The sequence below is a fragment of the Peromyscus maniculatus genome, chromosome 5, assembly GCF_049852395.1.
Source record: "Peromyscus maniculatus bairdii isolate BWxNUB_F1_BW_parent chromosome 5, HU_Pman_BW_mat_3.1, whole genome shotgun sequence".
Lineage (NCBI taxonomy): Eukaryota > Metazoa > Chordata > Mammalia > Rodentia > Cricetidae > Peromyscus > Peromyscus maniculatus.
In genome coordinates this window covers 974,456-997,843 of record NC_134856.1, presented here as the reverse complement: position 1 = coordinate 997,843, position 23,388 = coordinate 974,456, and the positions used below count along the sequence as shown (strand labels likewise).

General features: G+C 48.4%; 2 protein-coding genes across 5 annotated transcripts; both read left to right on the top strand.

The window, feature by feature from the left end:
- The first annotated feature begins 1,982 nt into the window (after positions 1 to 1,982).
- Positions 1,983 to 6,411, top strand: LOC143266745 (CKLF-like MARVEL transmembrane domain-containing protein 2A). Its single transcript, XM_042277233.2, has 4 exons — positions 1,983 to 2,523; positions 2,625 to 2,783; positions 5,425 to 5,526; positions 6,100 to 6,411. The coding sequence occupies exons 1-4, from the start codon at positions 2,380 to 2,382 to the stop codon at positions 6,175 to 6,177; spliced, it is 483 nt and encodes a 160-aa protein (XP_042133167.2). The 5' UTR covers positions 1,983 to 2,379; the 3' UTR covers positions 6,178 to 6,411.
- A 5,293-nt stretch (positions 6,412 to 11,704) lies between these two features.
- Cmtm3 (CKLF like MARVEL transmembrane domain containing 3) lies at positions 11,705 to 19,820 on the top strand. 4 transcript variants are annotated; one of them, XM_042277231.2, is made up of 6 exons: positions 11,705 to 11,847; positions 12,759 to 12,973; positions 15,714 to 15,869; positions 16,764 to 16,859; positions 17,259 to 17,382; positions 18,864 to 19,820. In XM_042277231.2, the coding sequence occupies exons 2-6, from the start codon at positions 12,827 to 12,829 to the stop codon at positions 18,893 to 18,895; spliced, it is 555 nt and encodes a 184-aa protein (XP_042133165.1). In that variant the 5' UTR covers positions 11,705 to 11,847; positions 12,759 to 12,826; the 3' UTR covers positions 18,896 to 19,820. The 4 variants fall into 4 exon arrangements, with proteins under 4 accessions (XP_042133165.1, XP_015852711.1, XP_076427724.1 ...); XM_015997225.3 differs by having other exon boundaries at positions 11,708 to 11,847; positions 18,861 to 19,820; XM_076571609.1 differs by lacking the exon at positions 11,705 to 11,847 and adding an exon at positions 12,410 to 12,469 and having other exon boundaries at positions 18,861 to 19,820.
- Positions 19,821 to 23,388: the final 3,568 nt, after the last annotated feature.

Genomic DNA, 23,388 nt, shown 5'->3' with positions numbered 1-23,388 from the left:
TTACTTAGGATATAAGTTAGAGCTACAAAAAATTGGACCCCAAAAGGTACAACTAAGGAGAGATCAATTGAAGACTCTTAATGATTTTCAAAAGTTGTTAGAAGCATTTCCATCTTATTGCATATCGTGGGAATACCCAAAGATGCACTACAAAAATTGGCTAATATTCTAAAAGAGGGCAAAGAATTAAATAGTCCAAGAAAGTTATCAGCTGAAGCTGAGAAGGAATTGGCTCTAGTAGAAAAGACAATTCGAGAAGCACATGTGGATCATGAGTTTCCAAATGTTTGGAGAATAGGAAGAGTAAGGAAATGGGACTTGGTTAAATAATGTGGACAGAAATTAACCAAGAAAAGAAAACAGTTTAGAATGGGGTGATGTCTCAGGGGTACTTACTGCTAAGCATGATGACCCCAGTTCAAGGATTGGAATCCACACAATGGAAAAACAGAGCTGACTCCTACCTGTTTGTTATCTCTAACCTCCAAACACATGCTGTGGCATTGTACAGCTTACACACACACATACACACACACACACACACACACACACACACACACACACACACACACAGAGACAAAATAGAAAGGAATATAGAAACTTTTTTAAAAAATTTGTTTATTTATAATATATATGGTGTTGTGTCTGTATGTATAAATGCACACCAAAAAAGGACACCAGATCTCATTACGGTGGGTTTTCAGCCACCATGTGGATGTTGGGATTTGAACTTGAAACCTCTGGAAGAACAGCCAGTGCTCTCAATCCCTGAGCCACCTATCCAGTCCCTGAAGAAACTTTTAAAAAGAATTTAAATTCTTTAAATTCATGCATAATTGGAGAACATTTGTTAAAGCCACTGCATTGTGCCAAGCTAGAATTGGGCACTGGAAACAAAGCCCTCACCCTGAGAAACTCACACAGGGCTGCAACAAGGCCTACTAAGAATCTGTCATCAGGTAGCCCACAAAGAGAAACATCCAGGGCTGGAATACCTGGTGCTACCATCCCTGGAATCAATCTGGCAACTCATCAATTGAGCTGTGTACTGCCATGGTCCCCCACACCCCCTCCTTCATTTCTTCTTGCCTGTACTGGCATCAGCCCACCTCCATGTCTTCCTGCCTTATCCAGCTTCACTCTCCCTTCATCTCATAGTAACTGCAGGTGCATTTTCTGAATCTCAAACCTGTCCCCTCCTCAGAGAGATCCAGACCATTCACCACTCAGGCTCAACTCTGCCACGCACTCAACTCAGAACGGCGAAGGTCATTATCTAATGCACTGGCTTTCAACCTACTTAGTGCTGCAACTCTTTAACACAGTTCCTCATGTTGTGCTGACACCAACCCTACAATCATTTCCAATGCTACCTTATAACTGTAATTTAGCTATTGCTAGGATCATATGTAAATATCTGTGTTTTCCACTTGTCTTAGGCGACCCCTGTGAAAGGGTCACTAAGTCCAAGGGGTCACAACCCACATGTTGGGAACCACTGTCATAGTAGCAAGTCATAGGATCAGGCCACTGTGGGCAGCAAACTCCAATGTTTCCCTTTCTCTTGGAAAGACAAACCGGACCTACAGTAGCCAGGAGGGACTGTTGCAGCTCTTGACCTCCTCAGATAGGAACAGGAATGAGAGATGGACGCTGTGCTAGTTGTAAAGTAATCTGACCATTACTTCCCACCTGTCTTATATCTGACAGATCCTGTGCCTCTCAGCAGCAATCTTGTGTTTCATCGATGCGTTATTGGTCATCAAGAACATGAGGAATATCATGACAAAAAAAGCTCTGGGAATGTAAACTAAGCCTCCACCGCCCCACTGAGGCAGAAGCTATGCTGAAGTCACCCAGCCCTTCCCAACATTTAGCAGGGACTCCACGTATAATCACTCCCTCCAGGCCATCATGAGCTCCCAAGCCCACGTGTGTGTGAGATCATAAAGACAGGGCTGTTAAGTCGGCAACACTTCTGCTTCCTCGTGTGGCCTTGTCTAAAAGTCGCGTTACCCCTCCCACTCCTCCACAAGGTTGTCCCAGGAGGTCAGGAGGGCCAGGACCCCAGGGAGCAACAGCCACACACCTGGGACTTCTTTTCACGGAAGGCCTCACTAGAGCCAGTGGGGCTTAGCGCAAGTTGCTGCATGGAGGGTGGGAATTTCTGGCCTCTGCCAGGGTCGAGGCAATCCTGCTGGTCCGCGAGAGGAGGTGCTCGCGCTGACCAACCATAAGCGTTAGAATTCTGCAGTCCCAGCGGTCAGTTGAGCGCCGCCCTTGAACAGGTCTGAAGACACCAGGCTCTCTCTTGAGCTGGGCCTGTTCAAGGACTGCAGGCAAGTCAGAGCCCCGAGAAATTGAGAACTACTGCTTATCATGGCAGTGCCTGGCCAGCCCAAAGCACAGTCCAAGGATGAGAAGGGCACAAGAAAGGGGTTTAAACGCTACAAGTGGGAATTCAAAGACAGCAATAAAGAGTTCTGGCTGGGGGGACACGCCGTGGTCAAGATCGTGAGTGTGGTAAGCTAGATTGGAATTCTAGGGGTGTCTGTGGAGGAGAGGGCATCAGAAGTCGGGGAGAGTCCTTGCAGCAGCTCAGATGTATGTATTTTTCCACCTAGGCCTGCCTGATTGCTGGGCTACAGTTCTTTGAAAAAGTGGCCACAAACCCCATCCTGATCCTGGTCCTAACTATGGAAATATCCATCTTCGCTTTCTTCATGTTCCTTTACACCTTCGCCATCAACAGATACATGCCCTTCATCTTCTGGCCTGTCGCTGTACGTAAAGACTGTAGGAAAGTTGGTGCCAGTCACATTCTAGCACCTGGAAAAAGACAAACTTGCCTCCTCTACCGGTGCTCAGGCTGGGAAGCTGGGTTGTAGAGGGGAAGCCAGGCAGAAAAATGTTCCCCAAACCTGTGTTGGGTGCTAGCCTCACAAATAGTGAAGGCTGTAACAACCAGCCATTTCTGCTAATGCTTTTGCTGGCATACATCTCATTGGAATATCATTCCAGGATTCAAAAGAGAAAATCAAACTCTGCATAAACCAGTAAGGTAAAGTGAAGCAAATTTCAAGCATGACTAAAACAATATCAGGTCTCTGATGAAAATAAAGAATGTTTCAGAAGCATGGTCAACCTGAAATAGTCATCCAATGGGGTGAGGCTGAGCTTGGTAAGTCACTCAAGCATCCATTCCTCTAGTCCCTGATCTGTACCTCAGCATCTGTAACAATCTGTAGGGAGATTGAACTCATGTAAACTTCTTGCCATTGTGTCTTAGGGCTCATGACTCAAATTCCCTCACCTCACTCAATGGAATCACCAAGTGTACCCACCTAACTTCCTCATAGCCAATTAACACCTCAGCTTCCAGCTCCCTTTGTTCATTACCCACCTCTAGAGACCTCTGTTTCCCCATTTCATTACCCTTACAAACCAGCAAGTGAATTGCCAAAAGTCAAATAACCTGCCCTTCAACTCAACTCAACTAGTAAATTGCAAGAAAGAAAAAAAAAAAAGATCAAAACTTAATGAAATATGCTTCTGATAGCTGTGATCACCTACCTATCTGCCCTTTTGTTAAAAGCTGTTAGTGTCCAGGGATCCATCAGTCCTCATGAAGACCTCCAGTACAGGAGAGAAGGAGATGGAACCTAAATGAAAACAGAATGCACAGAAGACAAAAAGATGGAGACTATGTGTCCAGTGAAGGGACTGAAAAGATCCAGTAAAATAACATTCACCAAACCATGAAAGTCAATCCTCCTCAGTGGTTGTGAGCACTGACTGTTCTTCCAGAGGACCCAGGTTCAACTCCCAACACCTACGTGGCAGTTATCAACTGTCTGTAACTCCAAGATCTGAAAACCTCACACAGACATACATGTAGGAAAAACACCAATACAAATAAATTATAAATAAATAGATTACTAAATAAAATATAATGAGTCCATCATTGTGTATAACTAATATGAGCTAGTAAAAAACATAAATAATATCTTTGGAAAAATGAAAAGAACTACAAGAATGGATTTTCCCAACCAGATGCCAGATTTACCCTAAGATGTGATCTCTAGATCGTGGATTAACTATTGGAATTGTTACAAATGGAATGTTTGTGTCCTCCCTGGATTTATATTCTGAGATGGGGCCTTTGAGGAAGCAACTAAAAATAAACAGAAAACTTAAGGTTGGGACCCTGATCCAAAACGATGAGTATCATTCCAGGAAGAGACAGGTCATATGAAAGGTCATATGAAGGTAGAGAGGGAAGGGCCGTTGTCTCCAGCCAGGGAGAGTGCTCTAGGACCTTGCTCTTGGTCCTTCCAGACCCAGAACTTGAGAGGATAAACATCTGTTGTTTAAGCCACCCAGCCTATTGTATTTTATAATAGTGTACTAACGTGGGAATAAATCAGAGGATTCAGACTTATACACATACTGCAACTTGTGTATGACAGAGGTAGCATTAAAACAGCAGCTGGTGAGTTGGCTAAGCAGTTAAGAGCACTGGCTGCTCCCGCAGAGGATCCAGGTTGGGTTCCCAGCACCCAAGCAGCTCACAAGCTGCTGTAACTCCAGGGAATTCAATGCCCTCTCTGGCTTCTCAGGCACTACGCTCATTTGGTATGACTACATGCATGCAGACAACACACTCATACACATAAAATAAAAATAAGCAAACCTTTTTTGTAAAAGAAAGTTGGACAGAACATTCAATGAGAGTACCTAGGAATATTGGCAGGAGAGATTGTACATCCCACTAAAATTAAAAACAGTTTAAAATTTGGACACTCTAAGATAAAACACAACTAATAGAAAATGGGACAGGGGGCACAAATACATAGAATTTTGGTTGGTTTTATTCTGTGTTGGGAGAAGAAAGCTTGTATATGGTAAAGGAAGACCAAATCCCCGAGGAATGAAAAGAAAAAAATGATGAAGGAGGAAGCAATCAAGGAAGGTGGTCCAGGGGGTAGGGCAGGGCTGGGTGTAGAGGGAGCAGCAAGGCTCCCAGAGTTAAGTCAGAGAGCAAGGACCTCCTGGCAGCAGCAATACTGCTCACGGAAGCTCCGGAGAGGAGAGTACAGAAATGATGAGGGGAAGTACCGAACAGAGATACCATCAAGTAGCCTATGCATGTATTTACATGACTACTGATAGGTGTTTTAGGCAAGATGGTATCTGTGGCTCACCTGGGCAGACAGCAGTTAAGTTTGGACTGTGTGCTCCACTCACAGAGGCCAGCAGGGAGCCACTGGTTGATCTGCTTGGCCAGAAACATATTTGCCTTTGTATATTTTAAATTATCGGGGTGGGGGGACATTTGAACATGGTTACATGGAGGATAGTCTGTTGTTTCTGGGGTGCATGGGGCACAGCTGTCTAAGACCAGCTTATCTCTCCCACTTTCAGGAAATCTTCAACAACCTCTTCTCCTGCGTGTTCCTCGGAGGTGGCATTGCTTTTTCTTTGAAGACTAAACGAGTGTTCCAAGAGCCCTATATAACTGCTATGGTAAGGTGTTTCTGCTGAGCTTGGGTTTCCTAAATCACTGTCACAAAAATCCTGGGATCATGGGCTAGGTTGCTGCTGAGTCTATAGAGTACTGGTCTAGCCTGGTCTATGGCATTGCAAAAACCTACTGTAGTACCTCATGCCTACCTACAATGTTGGCACTCAGGAGGTAGAGGCAGAGGATCCAAGTCCAAAGCTATCCTTGGCACAATAGTAAGTTCAAGGCCAGCCTGGGGTACATGAGACCCTTTCTCAAACAAAGAAAGCTTGGGGTCAAAGCAAATTTAAGAAGTTGGTAAATGTTTCTAATGCAGAAGACACATTTTTAAACATGGTGTCTAAGAAGGCAGCCAAGTCACTTTGTGACTTGACTCTCGTGTATGTGAAAAGAAAGGGAAAAGAAAGATGATGGGGACACTGGGCATGAAACCAGGGAGGGCTACTGAAGGAGGGTCTAGGATCGAGGTGTTTAGGGGTACCCTGTGCATCATCTCTGATGAGAGACCAAGATGGAATCTGTGCCTGCCTTCTAGGTGGATAGTCAAAATAATGAAGATCCACTTGTTTCCCTAGGCTCTTATGGGAATTGCCGCATTTTTTGCTTTTATCGACATATGTCTTCAATTTAAATACTTCAGAAGCAGTAAGTGACCAACTGACCTCTGGAGACGACTATCATAGAGGAGAGTAGGCAAAGCAAAGAGAGAGGGAGAAGAAGGAGAGGGATGAAATGGAGGACAACAGGACCAGAAGATGTGACTGGAGGGAGACACCCGCGGTCAGGAATGGCAGCCAGCTTTGCGGCCAGGCCTTTCCACACCCTCCCCTTCTCGGCTTTCTAGCCTACTTCTCTTTTCCATCAATAAACACCTCTTGGAAAGAAAATTTCTCTTTAAATGGATTTTGTACTAAAAATTGGACAACATTTGTCCAGTGCTCTTCATCCCACAGAAACTCCTGGAAATTTCGGTGCTAAGGGAAAGGCCCCAGAGGGGTCACGACCCACAGGTTGAGAACCACTGCACTAGAGGTTCTACCCACCCTGAAAGGGTTTCATCCTCCTGAGGGAAGAGGGAAGACTCCAGCAGACATCCAAGGAAGGAGATGTGTAAGTAGAAGCCTGGAGTCCTAAGAGTGAAACAGAGAAAGGAGCTAATGGTGTTCTTGGGAGTGCACAGCAGACTTCCTCACACTTCCTCATCTCAGGCGTGCACAACACAGGAGTTAGTTCCAGGTCCTTGTCTCAGAAACTCAAAAAGGAAAATCCACAGGCCAAGGCTGAGTTTTGAAGAGGCGTTTTCTTTATAGAAAGAAAGCTTGGGGACAAGAGAGATGGCTCTTGGTTAAAGCCATCAACAGTTGCCCATACTGTTTTTCTGGGCAACCATGAATGCTTCTCCTGAGTATCCAGCCAAGAGTAATAGTATCCTAGAATATTCCAAACAGACAAAAACCTAGAAAGATGCCAATGTTCCAAAAGACTATGCTTCCTTCACAAAAGTGGGGTATAAAGAAGTACCAGCTGAGAGAATAACGTGAGTGACCCTCACAGATTAAGCAAAAGAAGCCAGGTATAAAAGAAGGACATACCCTGATGTAGGAACTCTCAGGGGAAAGGCCCATGGTGAAAACTGCAAGTTGTTCACATATGTTACAGTGAAAACCAAAGCCTGGGGTCAATGGAAAGTCAGGGCTAAAATAGCAGAGCCTGGGACACAGGGGAGGATGAATAAGAGAGCTTAAGACTAGATGTGAGATCACCAAACTAGCCAGATATGAGGGAGTGCCATCGGGCCAACTGCCCTTGAGGACCACGCCTAAGGTCCTATTGTCTTTTCACACATGCTCATTTATATTTCATTGTAGCTGACTAAGTGGAGGTTGCTTCAATGGAAGCCTCCACCTATTTCAGAAAGAGAACAAAAGTTAACTAGGGGCAATTGCACTGCAGTGACCATGAGGAACAAAGAGAACTCAGTATAGAGTTAACAGGGAGTCAGACACCAAGATCAAAGGGATGTAGCAGATGCAAGGTGAAGGGACACTAGGCCACACGAGCCTGTGGCTCTGGCCAGCCTTGCCCTTCTCTCCCATTCCCTCTGCCTGGCTAAAAACTGTTAGATAACATTCTTAAAGCTAGCCACCAAGGTCTATTCCCTCATTTGGCCACTTCCTCCTCCTAAGGCTGGCTGCCAAGGTCTAGCTATCAAAATACTGAAGTTCAGAAATCAAAAGCTTCCTTTGGTTCTTGTAATTAACATGCCCAATCAGAATACACTACCGCATCCTAGCCCATTCTAACATAGACCTCCCCTTATTCTCCTCTGAAAAATTACACCTGCAAGTTCATTTGCTGCTGTTTTTCTGCCTGAGTCAGAAAGCAGGCACTTTAACTTCTCTCTTCCCTGCCTAATAAAGGAGCTCTTTGTGAAAACAAGTGTCTCCGTGTGGAAGGGGTCTCCTTCACAGGAGACAGCCAGACTTCCAGGTAGTTTGAATGAGAATGGACCCCATGGGCTCACACATTTGAATACTTAGTCCCCTGTTAGTGGAACTGTTTGGGAAGGATGAGGAGGTGTGCCACCAAGGTGGGTTTTGAGGTTTCCAAAGACTCATTCCATCTCCAGGGCACTCTCTGCCTCCTCCTTGTGGTTCCAGATGTGAGCTCTCACCTGCTGCCCTTGCTGCCTGTCACTGGCTACCTCCACTCCACCATCACAAATTCTAACCCTCTGTGGAGGTTTGAATGAAAATAGCCCTCCATAGGCTCCTGTGTCTGAACACTAAGTCCCTAGTGAGTGGAATTCTTTGGGAAGGATGAAGTGTCACTGGGGGTGAGCTTTTTTGAGGTCTCAAAAGTCCACAGCAGAGACAGTCTCCCACCCAACCACCCCTCACCTCTCTCTGCTTGCCTGTAGATCAAGGATGTAAATTCTCAGCCCCATGTCTGCCTGCCTGCTGCCATACTGATCATGGGCTCACCCTCTGAACTCTAAGCAAGCCCCCAATTAAATAAGAGTTACCTTGGTCGCCTTGTCTCTTCACAGCAATAGAACACTGACTAGGACACTGTCTGAAACCACAAGCCCCAAATCAACTCTTCTATAAGGTGCCTTGGTCACAGTGTCTTATCACAGTAGTAGAAAAGAACTCCTACCGAGTTCAAGTAAGAGACCCTGCCTCAGTGGATAAGGTGAATAACTAAGGAAAGCTCTTGATGTCGTGAGATGAATGTACACACATGTACCCACATCCATGCATGCATATCACATATACATACACATACAAATTTTTAAAAAGAAAAAAAAAGAAAGAAAAAGAAACTCTGATGGATGTCTCTCTCCTCTTTGGTACAATTCCAGTTGCTCCCCATGTTCTTCTGTACTTGGTAGTGTCGCCCCCCACACCCCCCTTTAGGCCATTTCAGCAAGCAGTTTTAGTGTCTCGTTGCATACCTTTATGCTTAATCACATTTTTACATCCCTGCAACCAAAATACTTGACAAAACCAACTTAAAGGAGGGAAAGTTTGTTTGGTTCAGGTTTCAGAGAGGTTTCATTCCATCACAGCGAAGCCATGGCAGCAGGAGCTCACGGCATTTAAAATCAGAGGGTTATGCACAACTTTCAAAGAACTGCCCCTAGTGATCTACTTCCAACCATGCCCCAGGCTCTTAAAGGCTTCACAGTCTTCAAAATAGTGTCACAAGCTAGGGACTCATTGCTCAAAATATGAGCCCATGGGAGACATTTTTGATTCAGATGTTGAGTTTGAGCTGCTTATTTTCTATTTTTCTGTATCCATACCTATATGTATGTGTGAGTGTGGCACACGTATTGAAGGGGTTAAGCTCTCCAAGTCTCACAGCTGAGTTTAGGTTTCAGTTCTCTGAAAAGGAAAAAATAGGTGTCTCTCCAACAAAGGGCCATTTATCCACAAGGCCCTTACATTCAAAGACAAGGCCTGAGCCAGCCTTACAGTGTCTCAAGGACAAATCCAGCAGCCCCCTTGTAAATCATGTCTGAACTTGCCCAAGCTTATACAAATATGTCCAAAAATGATAAGACTAAATCTCAGCCAATTAAAAATATACTAACGTAATGGTGCTTGCTTAACCAATTATGTATGAGATGACCTAACTGTCCCTAAAACTCCCCTTAGCTGTGCTTCAAAAGAGCTTACACGCTCCTCTCGGGGTCATCGCCATTTTGTACAAGTGAACAACCCCATATGTTTGCTAGAATACTAATAAAACACTTTTTGCTTTTATATACTATTTGAGTCTGGGGTCTTCCTTCAGCATTTCCTTGGACCTTCGCAGTATGTGTGCAGGTGTGTGTGCCTCTGCATGGAGGCCAGAAGGGGGCCTCAAGTGTTCTCCTATATCACTCCCTGCCTATTCTTTGAGATAGAGTCTCTCCCTGAATGTAGGGATATCAGTTTCTTCCCTAGGCTGGAACCCAATAAGGCCTAGTGACCTCCCTGTTTCTATCCACCTCAGATGTGGAGTTAAAAATACCAGGAGAGCCGGGCGTTGGTGGCGCACGCCTTTAATCCCAGCACTCGGGAGGCAGAGCCAGGCGGATCTCTGTGAGTTCGAGGCCAGCCTGGGCTACCAAGTGAGCTCCAGGAAAGGCGCAAAGCTACACTGAGAAACCCTGTCTCGAAAAACCAAAAAAAAAAAAAAAAAAAAAAAAAAAAAAAAAATACCAGGAGAAATGCCTGGCTTGTCCCATGGCTACTGGAATTGGAATTCTAGTTATCAATATTGAGCAGCAATCACTCCTAACAGCTGAACTAACTCTCCAGCCCCCACCCATTCCCTTTCCAATATGCTAATTTATTCAACATTCTCCTCTGGTAAGTTACCTGTCGAATCTCTGGTCCATTTCCTTATTACTGAGTTTCAATTTACAGCCAGCCATGTTTTTCCCAATACAGATCAGAAGTGGGTCTCTTAGAACCCTGCCATGTCCTCCTTGGGTACTGTGAGTGAAAACTGGGTACCAGGGTCTCATCCTCCCAAGTCCTGCGCCAGTCTCTGATCAATGTCCTCTTTTCTTTTTAATGCCACTTGGCTAATCTCTAAACCGGCCAGCAAGTCCCAGGACTCCTTTTTTATTTTTAGCTATTTAATTTTTGGGTTATGAGTCTAGCCTTTAACTACTGAGCCCTATTTTTATTTTCATGTATGTTTTGTCTGCATGGTTATGAGGGTACCATGTTATGAGGCATCCAAAGAGGCCAGAAGGAGGTACTGTGCCACTTCTTGACCTGGAGCTGATACAGATAGTTGTGAGCTACCATGTGGGTGCTGGGAACTGAGCCTTTGAAGAGCCGCAAGTCCTCTTAACAGCTGAGCCATCTCTCCAGCGCTGCCAGGATTCATCCTGTTCAGGGCTACCTGGTGCAGCCTGCCCCCTACCCTAGGCACTGGGGCTTCCTCACATCCTGCCTTTCTTGCACTGCTTCTGAATGGACAAGGGAATGTAGAAATGTCTTCCTGAAGAAATCACACTGCCTTACCATCGGTGTGGAGAAAACCTTCACCAGGTAAGACGGTAGAAGTGGAAGCCGGAAAGACGATCATACAATAATGAGCTTCCTGCATGAGGACCTCAGCTGCATCTGAGTTGGCTCCCACATAAAGTGGTAATACAAGTTCTGGGAGGGCAGAAACAGAACATCTGGGGCTCATTGGCCAGGTAAGGTAAGTCTTGTGGAAATCCCATGCGCTCCAAGTTCAGTGAGAGATTGTCTCAAAAAATAAGAGACTACCCCTGGTCTCTACCAGCACCTAAGCACAAGAGTATGAAGGTGCACACACACCCCCATCGTCAGAAGGGACAGATGTACAAAGGGCCCTGTGGAAGAGGGAGCATCAGTTTGCTTGAGGGGGCCTTGGAAGGGAGCGTGATTAGCGATTTAAGCATGTCCGGCTGACAAGGAAGAAAGCAGAGACCTCTTAAAGAGCCCCACAACAATTCAGGGATCTGGAGTGTGGGACTTAGTGGTGGCAAGATAGCCTTGGTGGTGGGCTAACATTGAGGGAGGACCAGGACAATTCCCAGATCTCCGGTTAGTCCAGCGCAGGAAGAACCCAAGCCCGGAAGGAGGAGAGGCTGAGAACCTGAGTGTGGCCAAGGAAACGGCTGGGGCGGGGAAACTCCGAGCCCTCAGAGAAGAAGGAAGATGGGCTAGCCAAGGACCAGCGGGAGGGTGGCTGGGGAATTACCGGAGAAACTCCGAGAGGAGCTGAGAGTGGGGTAGGACTCTGCAAGAGCTGACAGCTTGGTTAAAGCCGAGCCAGGAGAGGACCAGGTAGAGGGTCCCTACCCTAGAGATGTCTAGGCTCCTGGAAGGTGTAGGGCAGAAAGCTTAGGACAGAGAGCAGAGGCGCCCAGGTAGTCGCGCTCCAGAGCGCTCAAGGGAGGTAATGAGTGGGTCTGTGTCCGCCGGATGGGGTGAGGAGACAAACAATACTAGAAGACTCCAGGCCAGCAGGCAGCACAAAGCAGACCCAGCTGTTGGGGTCCGAGAGAACTGGCAGGACCTGGGTACAGACTCCAAGGGGGCAGGGCGGAGTGGGGGAGATGGGGAGGTAGGCCCTAGAAGGCAGCGTAGAAAGGGGTGGGAGAATGGAGCAGGAGATAGGTGGGGCCGGGTAAAGGAGGATGTGGGAGACAGGGAGAAGGACGGGAATGGGGTGGGGGAGTAGGGAGGAGGAGAATGTGGGGGTGATTGGAGGATAAAGGGCCATGGATGGTAGGAGAGGCAGTGTGGTGCGGGGGTAGGGAGTGTCAACGGATGGGGAAGTGGGCGCGGCAGAGTCCGAGGGAGAACTGAGAATGGAAGGACCGGACGGGGGGAGGATCCTAGGGGTAGTGAGGGGCAGAGGGTGGAAGTGAAAGGATGGAAGGCGGGGAGAAACAGACTGGACTAGGTCTAAAGGGGGAGGATTGGGGGCGGGTTATGGGCCGGGTAGAGTCAGAGGGGCAGTGGGGGAGGCAGGGATGGGAATGGGGAGATGGGGGAGGAGGGATGGGTAGGACAGCGTCCCAGCGACTTTGTAGGGGTGGTTGGAGAATGGAGGGCGGGGGGACGGGCGGGGCAGGGTCCGAGGGGCAGTTGTGGGTGGAGATGAGTTGGGGGAGGATTGAAAGTGGTGGAGGCGGGGCAGCGGAGGATGAATCCCAGCCTAGTTTAACTCCACTTTTTCTCCTTCCGCACAGCGGGTTTCCGCTTCCCTCCAGGACATTGGGTGAGGCAGTGAGGCCGGAGCTCGACAAAGAGCGCCGCTATGTGGCCCCCCGACGCAGATCCGGAGCCCGATCCGGAGTCCGCGGACCGCCCCCGAAGTGGCAGGACAGTGCCCGGGCTCCGCGCCCTGCTGCCCGCGCGCGCCTTCCTCTGCTCGCTCAAAGGCCGCCTCCTGCTGGCCGAGTCGGTGAGTGCGCGGGCTCCCCGGGTGCCCGAAGCCGGGTCTCCGCACCCCCAGCCCAGAAGAGGCGCGCAAAGTTGGGCCACCGCCCCCAAACTTGCGACGGCTTCTCTCTAGCTGAGTGCAAATCAAAGTCAGGCCGGAGCCGCGGTCTTCCCGGCTTCTCCAGCCTGAGAGGCCCTCGAAAGGGACCAGAGGACGCGGGTTTGGACCTGGTCGCTGCTGCCGCCGTGGCCTGGCCGCTGTGTGACCTCGAGCGCTTCCGCCCTGCGCTCCCATGGCTCCTTCAAGCCTTGACCTCCCGTTCTGCACACCCTCCCACCTCCCTGGGTGAGACCCGGCCACCCGTGGGGTGCGGATCCTGCCGAGTGGGACGAGCCCCCTGGGAGTGGGTGAGGCCGGGGATTCGTAGTGAAGGTGCAGGCAGATTGCTGTCCCAGGGTGGAGAGCCAGCGGGGTGACTTCATCCCCTTCTTCCTCCCTCTCCAACCACGCTCCTTCCTCCTTCCCCCTCGTCCCCACCCGACTAGGAAAGTCTCCTTTGTCCTCCCAGCACTCCTGCATCATCGCGTGTGGGGCGGGAACTGGCATGGGGCCTATGGAGATGGTGAGAGGGGCGGGAGGAAGGACAATGGAAGGAGGAAACAACCCATGGCGACAGCCACTTGTTGCTTAGATCCCTAGCAACTTGATATCTGATCTTCCCTAGCAACTTGATATCTGATCTGTCCCACTTAAGGGGGGGTGGGGGGATGAGAGAGACCGAAAGTGCCTTTAACTGCATCTAGGAAATTTGACAGATGACTCAATTGAGGGGTCCTGAGAATAAATGGGAGGGTTTCCGCCGTAGGACTTTTCCCTTGTACCCCAGGACACATGGAGGAGGCATCAACCTGAGGTCACTAGTAGAATCCAATACTTTGTTTCTAAGTGAGGTATCAAGCAGTCCTAGAGCCCACTCTTAGACTGACCATCTCTGGAAGCCGCGAGGGGTGGGGGTGTCTTTGAATCACAGGGCATTGAGGAGGCTTCAGTCCTATTCTACCCAGTACCCCTTCATGGAGAAGGGGTGAGTGCCAGCCAGAATTCACAAGATGTCCTTGGCCTAGCTACGTGCCAGAAATCCAGGCCTAGGGAAATAAGAAGGGTAAGGAGTGAGCTCACAGGGTACAGAGGCCACTCCCAGTCCTTCCTCCCTCGGTCCCATTCAAGTAGGAAGTCTGACATGGATAAGAACCTAGGGGAAGTGGCCACCAAGAATGGGGGAATGAGAAACCAGGACTCGAGGTGTGTTATGTGTGTGGGGTGGGAGTGTCACCAGTCAGACTTAATTGAAGGGAGGAATGAAAACAGAAAGAGGAGAGACATAAGAGCAACCTTTGGGAAGGAAATACAGTGGGGGTTGATGACCTGACAATCTCAAAAAGCCTTTCTCTAAGCCTTGTTTCCTGTTTGCCCAAGGGAAGCTCAGCTTCCCCCATGGCATGTTCAGGGAAAGGGGTAGGAGTGGGGTCCCTGAGATCAGTTTGTTTGTCTGAAGCAGCCATAGTACTTCCTATGGGACATCCGAGTTTTCCCTCTCGGCCCCTTAAAACTACTGAGCCATGGACAGGCTCAAACCCAGCCGTAGTGGTAGATATACACCAAGGAAGATGAAGACCTTTACTGCCCTAAGTACGGATTGTGATACCCTCCTATTAGCTGGGTGACACCAAGTCTGCTCCTTTTAAAGACAGGCTGAGTGGCACATGAGCGGTGTTGAGGAGCAGAGAAGTCTAGAAGTCTTAGGAAGAATGAGCAAGAATCGAGCTTCAAAAGCCTCTGATCTAGATCTAGCACCTTTATCTTGTTCCCCTGCCGTGCACAAAGACTGCAGGACTAGCCAGCGACCTTAGCATCTTCCACACTACAGCTTCGTGGGCCAGGCTTCTGTAGACAGAGTACAGCTAGCCCCGCCTTTCATACACACTAGCTGAATGGTACAGCAGGGACCCAGTGTCAATGCTGTCTCCCAGGGAGTTAGAATTTTGTTGAGATGGGGTTTTATGGACCCCAGGCTGCTTAAAACTTTATATATATAAAGCTGAGGATGACTTTGAACCTCTGATCTTCCTGCCTACACCCCCCAAGTTCAAGGATCTTAGGCAGGTACCAAGCCTGGTTTATGCAGTGCTTGGGATCGAACCCAGAGCTTTGTGTGTACTAGGCAAGAAATTTTCCAGCAGAGCTACATTGTATCTCTAGCCTCATACATAGTTTTTTTTTTTTAATGAAGATTTGCAGATGCACAAGAGTGTCAAAAGATCTACATTAACACCCCTGCACCCACCACCTGAATGTACAGTGGCTAACACTGCTCTGCCTGCTTTATCACCTGCCTCCATCAACCTCCCTTGTGTTTTTACACATTCACACTCAATTGCAGATATCAGTACATTTCAACTTCAACCACTTCAGCATGCGTGTCCTCATTAAAGGAAGTTAGGGTTCTCGTGAAAAGTACACGTCTTCGGTTTTAGGTGTGACTTTCTGAAAGCAGTAGCTTTTAGCTCCAGCCTGCCCCCTTGTGGACACAGCCTTGTTGGGTGTGTTGGATTGTAGAGCCTGGAAAGGAGTTGAGAAGCTCCACAAGGTGGCCTGTGTGGTGAGTCGGGGGAGGTGGAGGGTTTCAAGATGAGGTACTAGCAGGGGTCTGTCCTGGACTGGAGGGTGGCAAGAGGGTTCGACTCTCTTTGCTCTTCCACAGGGTCTTTCATTCATTACCTTCGTCTGCTATGTGGTGGCCTCGGCATCTGCCTTCCTTACGGTACCTCTGCTGGAGTTTCTGTTGGCTGTTTACTTCCTCTTTGCTGATGCCATGCAGCTGAATGACAAATGGCAGGGCCTGTGCTGGCCCATGATGGTAAGGATCGGGGATCACCTGAAGAATCTGGGTTCTACAATTCAGCCCTGCTGTCTTCAACAGTAGTGGGCAGTTTTAAATCAGGACCCTCACACTTCCACCCCTGCCCACCCAGCAGCACTGGGATGGTGGGACTTGATGCAAGTGGTTAAGACCTCCTGAGCTGGTTGGTCTGTGAAGCTGGGCAACCAAAGAAGGCTTCTGACCACCAGGTGGAGCTGTTGTTCTGATCTTGGAGGAGGAATGTGCCTCAGCCACAGGCATTCAAGCCATTTGCGCCAGGGTGGGGTAACTGAGGACTTGTGGGACTTCCTAGATTCTAGTCATCTGGCACCTGGACTTGTTTGATCACCAGAGGGTCTAACAGTCCCCTTGTTTGATCACCTGAGGCCTGACAGTCCCGAGAGAGTGCCCTTTAATGGATAAAATGCATCATAGAAAATAGGCAGCAGAGGCTAGGCTTGAACTCTGCTCTCGAGAATTTATCTCCAGCATCCAACTACCTGGTGATAGTTGCCCTCATTGCAGCCCCACCTTGAGGACTAAGCAGAGACTATGATCATAAATGGATCTCACTGTGGCAAAGCCAAGCCTCTTGGAAAGCTAGACTTTCTCCACTTCCCATTTTTGCCAAGCTGCAGAGCCAGCTGTAACATAGTATACACCCTATTTGCTACCCACAGGGCAGAGAAAATCCAGCGGGACCAGGAAGGGGGCAGTATAAGCTACTGGAGGCCTGCAGAACAAGACACACGAGGAATAGATCAGGGCCAGAGCATGCAGGTGGAGCCAGGACAGGGACTCCACGGGTGCTAGGGCTGAGTGTGTTGGGTCCCCATGCTCTGCCACATTGTGGGAGGTCAGAACAGTGTGGACATGTCCCTCTCTCCTCAGGACTTCCTGCGCTGTGTCACTGCTGCCCTCATCTACTTCGTCATCTCCATCACTGCTGTCGCCAAATACTCAGACGGGGCTTACAAAGCAGCTGGAGTGAGTGGCTGCCCTACCCCTATGTCCTGGGGGACATACCCAGCAGTGCCCCTTCCCTGATGCTCCAGGTCATCCCTCTTGGCACCCACTTCTACAGTGGGGCCTGGGCATGTCCTGCCCCTGCTTAGGCTCTGGGTCCCTATGTGGGTCTCTGCCATTTCCAGTCTAATTCAAAATTTAGTCTGTCCCGAGTTGAGAGGCTGTGTCTACCAGGCTCACAGCCCATCTCCTCGATCTGCCATAACTGAGAAAGGCTGTGCCGGCCCATCAGTCCTGGTGGGGCCATTTTGTCAGTGTTGCTTGCATATGCGCAGTCTCCTGGTCCATGAACCCAGAGTCCTCATGTTTCCATCCATCCTGTCCATGGTCCCTGCCATATGCCATGTATGTATCCCACAGGTTTTTGGCTTTTTTGCCACCATTGTGTTTGCAATTGACTTCTACCTGATCTTTAATGAAGTGGCCAAATTCCTCAAGCAAGGAGACTCTGTGAACGAGCCCACAGCCCACAGGACAGAAGGAGGTGAGTGGCATGGTTTCTGAAGAACCTCGATGATCACTTTTAGGATAGATCTGTCCTTCCTTGGGGATACTTGGTTAGTCTGAGGCTGAAGGAAGTAGGAAATGTTTTACAAACTAGCAGGAAGGTAAAGTGAGTGTATGTCTGGACCTCTGGCCCTGTAGGACACCCTAATGTCCCCAGGGCAGCTAGTCAGGATGTCAATCCATCTGGGACCAACCCACTAGACCCTCCTTCCCCTTTCTTCTTTCCTGTTTGGAAGCCCACAGTACCTAGGCAAACACAGACACAGTGTGGCTTGGTTTTTGTTTGGATGTTTTGTTTTTGAAACAGGACCTGTGTAACTCAAACTGGCATAGAACTAACTCACTTCATAGCCCAGGCAGGTCTCAAACTCATGGCAACCCTTACCTGGCTTGTTTGGATCTTTTTTCCAAAGAAAGTGCCAGGTACTTCTCTGGGGCTGGCCAGCAGTGCTGTGACTAGCCAGACAGTTGCTCTCAGGGCTGGTCTTGGCTGTAGGATCCTCCCCATTGAGTACCAAATGTATGAAGTAGAACCTCATTGGTTAGGTTTAGGGGCCACCAGCTTCCCATTGGGATTCCCAGACACTGTCCCTCTGCTAAAAATGTATGCCACTCCAAACTCATCCCTGGTCTGTGGCAAACAGGTTAAAATGCTCCTGGATGTTGTCTTCTAGTCTTTGGGACCTACAGCAAATGCTGGTCAGCCAGCTCAGGGATCAGAGCATAAATGTCCATGGAGACATGCATTTTGAATATTTTGTGTTGTTCTAATATAAAACAATTGTTTTTGCAGCAAAAGTATTCTTGGCCTTTATGTTAGATATGACTACAGCAAACTTGTCCTACTTATACAACCCTGGCTAATGGATGAGGGGGAAGAACCAGGGCTTGGAGAGGGAGGTGACGAGCATCAAAACACAGCCACCAGTGCTAGGGTCAGTCACTAGTGAATTGCCTTATGAGGCATGAGGTTCTAGGAGGTTCTACAGAATAATCTTTAACAGTAAGATTCCAGGAGCCTTTAAAATTACATCACTAATTGACTTTACACGATAAAATGCTTTATATTCATTTCACAATATAGAATAATATATAAAGAACTAAACCCATAAAATAGCTTTATAAACAAACAAAAAGATTGCCCATTTTCTGATGTATTTTAGTTCAGGGACAAATTAGTTGCTGAATGAGGGTAGAGAAAGAGGTGCAGGTATACAATTCTAGCATCCTCAGGTGAGAGTGGACAGCTTGGGCATGCCTGGACCCCCTGGGGAGGAAGCATCTGAGCTTTGGGCTGAGCAGAAGTGCCTGCTCTGTATGCCCTTGTGCTCCAGGGCCCAGCCTGCCGCTAAGATGGGAGAGGTTGGGCCCAGAGCTCCTGCTGGCAGTCTGCTGGCGCCGCCTCCTATCCCATGCTCCAGGCACCATTGCCAGCATCCTCTACTTTCCTTCCAGAAGATGATTCCAACTCGGACTCGGACTCTGACTGAAGGCCTGTCTGCGCCTGGCAACTGGAGCACTTAGGCCTCCCACCCATACCGTCCTGATGCGGCTACAGAAGCATGGCAGTGGATGCCCATGGGAGAGCAGACCAGGGAGCCAGTCTCTCGAGATGGCGCTCCTGAGCCTCACACTCCAAACTGGCTGTGCTGGCTTCGTCTGCTGAGCTAGCACATGAGGGCACTTTGAATAGCCTACGTTCTCCTGTTTCGGTCCTAAAGACCTTGAGCCTTTTCACCTCAGTGCCCCACAGAAGCAGATGTGTCACATGGAGCCAGTCACTGCAGTTCATGTGGCAGCACAGGGTGGGGCAGGGCTGTCCTTCACTTACAGGGACAGACAGAAACCACAGCAGGCTGACCCACCCAGCCCCAGTGGGCTCTGCATGGAGTGCTCCTGTTCACACCTGCACTTTGTTGAGATGACTTTCAGGAATCTTTGTTCAAGGAGTCTCCCTCCTCACTGTGAAGCAGGGAGAAGTCTTGCATGGTGGGTCTGAGACCTTTCCAGAAAAGAGCCCAAAGACCTGCTTTCCAGGGCCAGCGGACAGGGAGCCAACTGCAGAGGCAGTGACAAAGTCACAGTGGCTGGGCGGGCCCAGTCAAGCCCTCTCCTCCTGGGGTTGCTAAGACAACGTGCTTCCTTTGGACACCTGGGCAGGTCCACTGGTGACATGGGCCTTCTCTGTGTTCACTTGGGGGCTGATCCTGTGTATGTCTTTGATGTTTTCTAACTTTTTTGTAATTCTTTTTTATTCAAAAGTGAAGTAACAAATGGCATTTTCTGTGACCCAAGAGGCCCCATGAATGAGCCAGAGTTCTGGGCCCATGTCTTGGGCATTTGTAACCTTCCTACCTTGCATGTGAATCCCCTCCCTAAAAGAATGCCACAATGGATTAAAACAAACTGACTACCTGTTCAGAGTGTGCCTGACTGAGAAACCCACGCGCTGCCCACAGTAACTGCCCATTTCAACACAAGCAGGCACTGTGAGTCCTGAGGGCTGACGTCAGTGGCCAGGCAGTACTTCTCTCTGCTGGACATCGGGCTAGCATCTTTTACCCAATCCTACAGTCAAGGCAGTAAAGGGTAAGCAGACACCCTGGTTAGGATGGTGTCCTGACAGTCAAAACCTGGGGCTTCATGAGCAAGGGACCTCAGAGCAGCTGCTACGAGGACCCGGGTCAGTGCTCAGGCCCAAGCACATGGAAAGCAGCAAAGCATTCTGCTCACTGTCACTGAACACACACTGAAACGCGTGGGTAGTCAGAGGCAGAGAGGCTGTGCAATGCCCTGAAGCCTGGCAAACTGGTACTTGTTGTACAGTCTGGTTACAGCCTGTTGACTGTGGCACCGTGGCACCTCCACAGAGCAAGCTTGTTGCAGAAGTGGGGTCTAAAGCCTTTGGGGAGAAAGAAGAGACTAAAACATTTTTTATATGTCCATTTATTAAACAAGAACTCCTTCATGACAATACAGTATTCATTAGTGATTAGTGTTGAGAAAATTATTTCCCTCTACATACAAAAATACAGATTTGAACACTATGAAAACAATCACGACAAGTACCATGAAAAGTTGGTCCTTCAAAGGAGAAAGTGGGGAGGCTGAGGACAGTGTGAGGCTTTGTCTGCCATCTGGGGCAAATCAATGGGAGCAAATGCCACAGGGCCCCCGCACCCCTCATTTCAAGCACAGGAGTCAGACCTGGAGTGAGGGAGGCCTACCCATGGTAGCCATGTCAGATGAGCCAGGAGGCAAAGCTCACTACTGCAAACCACACAAATCAGTCTACTCAACAGCCTTCACCTTGGAATGCCCACAGCCATGTCTATAAACCGCCAAAAGGAAAAACTTTAGCTGGGCATGGCAGCACACTCCTGTGTCCCAGCATTGAGGAGAAAGGGGCAGGGCGATTGCTACAAGTTCAAGGCCAGCCAAGACTACCAGACTACAGAAACAAAACGTGGTAACTATTAACATTGTGCCATTAGTTAAATGAAGTGTCAGTGGCCCATCCTGGCAGAAAGCTGTCATTCGGCCACCTGATGACTTTTTTTTTTTTCACAGAATTACATGTTTTGACTTTTGACAAGAGGACAAAGACAAAGAGCTACAAGTTAATGTCTCAGAGAATCCATACCAGACAACTCCAAAGTGCAGGGCCAGGAAAGCAGAATGAGTGGCTGGGTCACCGTGCCCTGGCTTTATCCAGCCCCGCCACAGCAGGGAATCTACTGCATTCCAGCTACCCATAATGCAGGCTACCCACCAGGGGCATCTACAACCCTACCTGGAATCCAAATGGGGTGAGTCCCAGAGCAAGTCTGAGGTGCTGCTGGGAAGCAGTGGCACTTTGCCTATCCTAGGAGACAGCCAGAGAACAGTTGGAGACTGGCTAGGGTAGGAGGGCAAGGAGCCAAATGCAAGCTCTTCCTGTCAGACTCAGTGAGCAGGAAGGCAGGGGCACAGACAGAACTTGAAGAAATGAGACCACTTTCTTCTTCCTGTTGGTGAGCAGCAGCTCCCCCAGTCCTAACCAACAGTTGAGTGATGTCAAATAGAATTACAGGGACATAACTTTTTCTAGAAATGTCCTCTGCCTCTCAGACCCAACAAGCAGAACACAGTGCAATGGGTGGGAGTTTGACTTTGAAAAATACATAGGAAGTTTAAGAGGAAAATAGCCCAAATTTCAAGACCAATATTGTGGAAAGCAATATTGAGAGGACATAATCATGCTACAAAAATAGTGTATCTGTTTTAACTAAATGTATCCCCCCCCCCGATTCCATGATTGACAAGAGTGCTTATGTGACACATGGAAGGCACCAAAGGTGAAGTGATTATTTATCATAAAATATACAAAGACAGAATTGCCTACTTTAAAAAAAACCACACAGACTGTAATAAATAGCTTAGTGTTTCTGCCATGGGTTCCTAAACTCCTATAAACTTCAACATACACAGACAGCTTCACTCCCTTGTGGTGGTATTGTGTTCCCCAAAATATTGTGCACCCTAATAAACTTATCTGGGGTTAGAGAACAAGACAGCCACTAGATACAGAGGCTAGGAAATGGTGGCACTCACACCTTTAATCCTAGCACTCCAGAGGCAGAAATCCCGTCTGATCTCTGTGAGTTCAAGGTCACATTGGAAAGTGCCAGGCATGGTGACTCAAGCCTTTAATCCCAGGGAGTGATGGCAGAAACAGAAAGGTATACAAGGTATGAGGACCAGAAACTAGAAGCATTTGGCTGGTTAAGCTTTTAGGCTTTGAGCAGTACAGTTCAACTGAGAGGCATCCAGTCTGAGGAACCAGGATCACCTGAGGAATTGGCAAGGTGAGGTGGCTGTTTTAATTTTTTTATCTTTATTTATTTATTTATTTATTTATTTATTTTGGTTTTTCGAGGCAGGGTTTCCCTGTGTAGCTTTGCGCCTTTTCTGGAACTCACTTGGTAGCCCAGGCTGGCCCTCAAACTCAGAGATACACTTGCCTCTGCCTCCTGAATGTTGGGTTAAAGGTGTGTACCACGACCACCTAGCATTGTTATTGTTTTGTTTTTGAGCAGACTGTACAGATTTATTAAGGAAAAACAAGAAGAGCTGAGTGAGGAGCTTCAAAGAGAAATACCCCTGCTGCCCTTTGTTTTGGGACATGTCATGAAGCCTAGCTAGCCTAAACTCTTCATCCTTCTCTCCAGCTCTCTAGTGCTGTGGTCCAGCAAGCCTTACTCATGAATTATATTTCTGAATTACTGAAGTCTTACCAAACTGGGCAATAGTGGCACACACCTTTAATCCTAGAATTTGGGAGGCAGAGGCAGGCGGATCTCTCTGAGTTCCAGGCCAGCCTGGGCTATAGAATGAGTTCCAAGATAGATTCCAAAGCTACACAGAGGTGGCTGTTTTTAAACAATATCCTATTTGCTTGTTACCAAAAGGTGTAATCTGCAAATATATAAAAAAAAAGTCTGTAGGCATCCCATCAGAAACACCGGCTCATCCTGTTACTTAAGGAATGCTTTGTAGAGCAACAGTGAATGGCTTGTCTCACACTCCTTTTCTAAACAAAATATGAGGTCCCTGAGGTTGACCCGCATGATTCTTTTCCGTGTGAACTGTCTGGGGGTTCCCACGCCGGAGCCTCCTGGGACCGCTGCGCCTGGGCCTGAGCCTTCTGCTCCCGATCCTGGCCCAGCACAGTCCACTTTCCTCTTTTTCCTGGGCCTGATGACTGCCAATGCTGTGAGGTTGGCATCTTGCTGTCCTGCATCTATGCCAGCTCCTGCTGCTGCATCTCTTTTGCCTTCTGCTTCGACCTTAATAGCTCTGGGTCTTCATGTCTGGACCCAGACTTTGCTGCCTGCATCAAGATCTCCCTCTCCTGCTCATCTTTCCTCTGCTTTTCAATCTGATTAAGCTGTTCAAAGAATTTGAAGTGAGCCCGGACATCACTCGCTTGCTTGTATCTGTC